Source organism: Habropoda laboriosa, unplaced genomic scaffold (assembly GCF_001263275.1).
Source record: "Habropoda laboriosa isolate 0110345459 unplaced genomic scaffold, ASM126327v1 scaffold786, whole genome shotgun sequence".
Lineage (NCBI taxonomy): Eukaryota > Metazoa > Arthropoda > Insecta > Hymenoptera > Apidae > Habropoda > Habropoda laboriosa.
The window spans coordinates 102844-107739 of NW_017100969.1; the positions used below are offsets into that span (position 1 = coordinate 102844).

General features: G+C 28.5%; 4 protein-coding genes across 5 annotated transcripts in view; 2 read left to right on the top strand and 2 right to left on the bottom strand.

Moving 5' to 3' along the window:
- LOC108577679 (tRNA-splicing endonuclease subunit Sen2) overlaps positions 1 to 1593 on the top strand; it is a 2192-nt gene extending 599 nt beyond the window's left edge. Inside the window, exons 2-5 of the mRNA XM_017940868.1 lie at positions 3 to 149; positions 229 to 1081; positions 1189 to 1349; positions 1429 to 1593. Coding sequence (XP_017796357.1) covers positions 3 to 149; positions 229 to 1081; positions 1189 to 1349; positions 1429 to 1593 — 1326 coding nt within the window. The remainder of the gene's footprint in view (positions 1 to 2; positions 150 to 228; positions 1082 to 1188; positions 1350 to 1428) is intronic.
- LOC108577690 (COX assembly mitochondrial protein homolog) lies at positions 1449 to 2473 on the bottom strand. 2 transcript variants are annotated; one of them, XM_017940879.1, is made up of 4 exons: positions 2393 to 2473; positions 2070 to 2174; positions 1785 to 2000; positions 1449 to 1513 (listed from the first exon to the last, which is right to left on the bottom strand). In XM_017940879.1, exons 1-3 carry the CDS (start codon positions 2454 to 2456, stop codon positions 1792 to 1794), a joined length of 378 nt encoding a protein of 125 aa, XP_017796368.1. In that variant the 5' UTR covers positions 2457 to 2473; the 3' UTR covers positions 1449 to 1513; positions 1785 to 1791. The 2 variants fall into 2 exon arrangements, with proteins under 2 accessions (XP_017796368.1, XP_017796369.1); XM_017940880.1 differs by having other exon boundaries at positions 1453 to 1513; positions 1791 to 2000.
- Positions 2474 to 2550: 77 nt separating this feature from the next.
- On the top strand, positions 2551 to 4046 carry LOC108577689 (26S proteasome non-ATPase regulatory subunit 14). Its single transcript, XM_017940878.1, has 5 exons — positions 2551 to 2640; positions 2820 to 3090; positions 3193 to 3456; positions 3527 to 3793; positions 3885 to 4046. Exons 2-5 carry the CDS (start codon positions 2848 to 2850, stop codon positions 4044 to 4046), a joined length of 936 nt encoding a protein of 311 aa, XP_017796367.1. The 5' UTR covers positions 2551 to 2640; positions 2820 to 2847.
- An 82-nt stretch (positions 4047 to 4128) lies between these two features.
- Positions 4129 to 4896, bottom strand: part of LOC108577680 (H/ACA ribonucleoprotein complex subunit 4) — a 3476-nt gene continuing 2708 nt past the window's right edge. The window contains exon 8 of the mRNA XM_017940869.1: positions 4129 to 4194. Within this exon, the coding sequence (XP_017796358.1) occupies positions 4129 to 4194 (66 nt within the window). The remainder of the gene's footprint in view (positions 4195 to 4896) is intronic.

Consider the following 4896-nt stretch of genomic DNA (forward strand, 5'->3'; position numbering starts at 1 on the left):
AGAAAAAGCGACATGTCAAATTAAAAGAAGAATTACCCTTCCCAATTGTATTATGTGATAAGAATGAGTGGACAACTTATACTGCTCATCTTACAGATTTAGGATCTTGTATAATTGATCAAAATGAAATTATTGCAATACATTCTATGGTAATCATAATTTGTAAATAGATACTTGTATATGTAATTAAAATTTGCAGTTTATTTGTATTTAATTTTATCTATTCAGGGCTTCTTTGGGAAAAGTTCGTTATCACGTGGTTTTCCTTCATTTAGTAAAGCACGATATGGAGCACCCCCAGTTGTTAAGAACAGACAGTGGATTAGAAGACAAGAATGGTTAAAACAATTTAATGAACTTAGTATGGAACCTAATAGCAAACATACAAATTTAGAAGAAAATAAACATAAACTTTCTCATTCTGTAAAACTTGATGAAAATGATGTCAAATTTTTAAGTGGCTCAAGAAAAGAAAGCGCACCAGATATAATAGAAATAGAAGAAACAAATTCTGTTTCTTTAGAAAAGAAATATAAAAAGAATCAAGAAACTGATGAAGAAGTAAAAATAGATTATGGAAGTTTGGATACCAAAAAAGGGGATATGTTGGTTATTGTGGACAAAAACATTAATAAACAATGTAATAATGCTGACAATAATGAAAAACAATGTACTGGAAATGAAGGGAAAGAACTTTATTGTTTTACAGATTTTAGTTTTAAGAGAGAGAATGTATGTTTTGTTAGTGGTAGTACAGAAGTTCAAAGTGAATTACTTATCTTGCCAGATAGTGATTCAGAAACTGAAAATTATTTAAAAGATATTAAACCAAAAATTGAATATGAAAGTTTTCCAGCTCAAGAAACTCTTTATCTTACATTTGAAGAAACATTTTTTCTTTTGTATGGTATAGGTTGTTTAAATTTAATAGATTTTGATGGTAATTTATTAGATGTTGATCATGCTTGGCATTCGTTTTGCAAAATTGATCAAAATTTTATACCCAAATATGTTACATACCATTATTTTCGGAGTAAAGGATGGGTAGTAAAACCTGGACTTAAATATGGTGGAGATTTTTGTTAGTATTATTTTCTTCTTTATTACCAATTTTATAATGTAAACAAATCTTTAACATTGTAACACATAGTTTAATATCAATTATAAATAATATGTATTAATTTTTAGTATTATATAAGCAAGGACCACCGTTTTATCATGCATCCTACATTGTAATAATAGATACTTTGGATGGTGATTCGTTAATTAGAAATCAAAATAAATGTATGCACAAATTAACATGGAATAATTTGTTAGGATTAGAAAGGTTATCAGAAACTGCTGCTAAGGTAATTTATATAAATAATTTATATTTCAACTTATTTTACTGATTTAAAATGTGTTAAATTCTATTGTGTTTTTACATAGGAAATATTATTTGCACAAGTCTTGTGGCCATCTTCAGCATTGCAGACATCCAATTTATTGAATGTGGATATTCTATCTGAATTTTCTGTAAAAGAATTATTGTGGAGAAGATGGAACCCTAAATATAATAGAGATGTAGAAGAAGACAATGATGATTCATGTTAATTTTATATTTAACATGTTGATTATGTTTGTAAATGAGTACATATAAATTTAAAAACATCAATTTTCTATATAATTAAATTCCTTGTTGCTTTATTTCTTTTAATATAACAGAACTAAGACACTGATTTAGCAAAACGAATATAGCACTAATATAAACATGTATAAATCAGTCCATAGTTTATACAAATTACCTTTACCTTACGATGAAGCCATTCTTGCTGCTTTTGATCTCTTAGGTATGCCAGTTCTTCGATATTCACTTCTTTCCTCTAAGTAATCTAATGTACATTCTTCTTTGAATTTTGGATCATTATACCATAATGCTAAGCAATCTTTTAATGCAGTGTTTTGATTTCTACATTTAAACGGCATCACAATACTAGAATCTTTGCAACATTCTGTAAAATCTACAAATTAAATACATAAATGATATTATATGTCAAATACTATAATATAATAATGGAATCAACTATTACTTTTAACTTCTTCGACACATTTTTCTTCTTTTGCTCTATCTCTCATCTTTTGTGGTATGAGAATTTCTTTTTCTACTTTACGTAAAGATTTATCATCAGGATTACCTAGAAATTATGTTTGTACAAAGTATGTTTCCTTAAAGATACCCTTGTCACATTTCCTTATATTGAAATAATTATATTTTCAAGATGTTTAAAACAACATAACTTGCAAAAATTATTATTTCATGAAATACATAACCTGATTTGATTATAAGTTAAACTAAAAGTTTCATATGTTTGCTTTTTTGTGAAATCATTGATTACAGTGATTTAAAATTTACCTAAGTTGTGCGGTCCTCCCCCGAAGGATTTATAAGATATATTTGAAGATGGAATATCTTTCATTGTTTTTACACTTTCAATACCGTTATTGAAAATGCTATGAATACTGGTCACTCCAATAGGCTGCGCTCGTGAGTGTGCAGATTTGAGAGTTGTCAGTGCATTAGTTATAAAAAAGGAATGCTTGCTTAATACTACGGATGATTAATAAATTGTAATATTTTATATCATTGACATAATTTAGTAGGTAAGTAAATAAATGTGATACTTTATGCAATTAAAAATAATGTGATTCTGTCATAATATATTATGACGAAGTTAACCTAGTTAAATATTGGTTTATGATAAACGTGAATGTACAATGTAATAATTAAAATGTTTGATATTTTGGATTCGGAATTAAGTCTTTATGCGATGATTTTATAGCTGTTCAAGAAGAACAAAATAAATAACGATGGATCGATTATTGAGATTAGGAGGTGCTATGCCAGGTCTTAGTCAAGGACCTCCACCTTCAGATGCTCCAGTTGTTGACACTGCAGAGCAGGTGTATATATCATCATTAGCTCTTTTAAAAATGCTTAAACATGGACGTGCTGGTGTACCCATGGAAGTAATGGGTTTAATGCTTGGAGAATTTGTTGACGATTATACTGTTCGAGTCATTGATGTATTTGCTATGCCTCAAACAGGAACAGTAAGAAAAAGTTTTTGTATTATATTTCCTTATATATTAAAATAATTGTTCAAATTATATTTTTTCTGGCTCAATTTATTAGTATTATTTGTATTCTCTTAGGGAGTCAGCGTAGAAGCAGTTGATCCAGTATTTCAAGCAAAAATGTTAGATATGCTTAAACAAACTGGTAGACCAGAGATGGTAGTAGGATGGTATCATTCTCATCCAGGATTTGGTTGTTGGCTTTCTGGTGTAGATATTAATACACAACAATCATTTGAAGCTCTTAGTGAAAGAGCAGTGGCTGTTGTTATTGATCCTATACAGTCAGTAAAAGGAAAAGTTGTTATTGATGCATTTAGATTAATTAATCCTAACACCATGGTAAATAAAAAATTATATGTAACTTTTATGTATTTAATATTCACTTATTAACATTATATATAAAATGCAGGTTTTAGGACAAGAACCCCGTCAGACTACATCTAATTTAGGTCATCTACAAAAACCATCTGTTCAAGCATTGATTCATGGCTTAAATCGTCATTACTATAGTATTAGCATTAACTACCGCAAGAATGAACTAGAACAAAAAATGCTATTAAACCTACATAAAAAAACATGGATGGACGGTCTTACACTTGCGGAATACTCAGAACATAGCAAACTTAATGAAAATATTGTATCTGAAATGCTTGAACTTGCCAAAAATTATAACAAGGTATATCAAAATACAATATTGAACATTTTTTAACGCTAAATTAAATTTCCATAGTAAATATATTGTTAATTTGAAATATTCATTCTCATAGGCATTAGAAGATGAAGAAAAGATGACACCTGAACAATTAGCTATAAAAAATGTTGGTAAACAAGACCCAAAGCGACATTTAGAAGAGAAAATGGACACACTTATGTCTACAAACATTGTTCAGTGTCTGGGAGCTATGCTTGATACAGTTGTGTTCAAATAACTACTTCTTAAATCATCATTTGCAATATATTATTAAAAAATATACATCTTTTTAAATTTTATTCAAAATTTATTTATAAATTTTATGATAAATATTCAGACATTACTTTATTATCTTCTGGTATAAGATATATTAAACAGGTACATGTCTGAACCAAAATAAAATTACACATGACAATGCTTCTTGTGATAAAAAATGTAAATACTGCATATTGCTGTACGGTATTAAATACATAACATAAAAAATAATGTGGGATGACAGCCTCTACACTGAACCTACAGGTATCGTCGTCACTGTCTCGTGTGATCGTATATACCTTCATTCCACTTCTGACACCACGTGTAGGAGTTAAGGAAAAGTTTGAAAGACCCAACGGGAATTGAATCCACAACTTTTAGCTAGCAATCCGGGTCTCTATGCATTACGCCACACGCCCTTTCTATTTTTCTTCGTTCTTGCTCCTATGGGTTCGGTATGAAGGCTCCGATCCCACAATAGTGTTACAAGAAATAAATCGTAATGGAATTTTTTTTAGATTTGCAAAATATCAGAATATTTCAGTAATTTGCAAATAGAGTTCATTCATTTACTATGTACATTTATTGATACTAAATATTGTATCAATAACACTTTCATTACTTGCAAAATTCATAAAATAAAACTAACAATATTTATGTTACTCTTATTTAATCTGTTAATAAAAAGTGGTATACTATTACTGAATTCTGAAACATAATCTAAATGATTACTACATATAACTGACTTGAATTATGATCTGTACAAATTTATAGAACATATAAAATATGTTCTTTTCAATACATTGAAAAAAGTGAATATTCTTTTACAAATT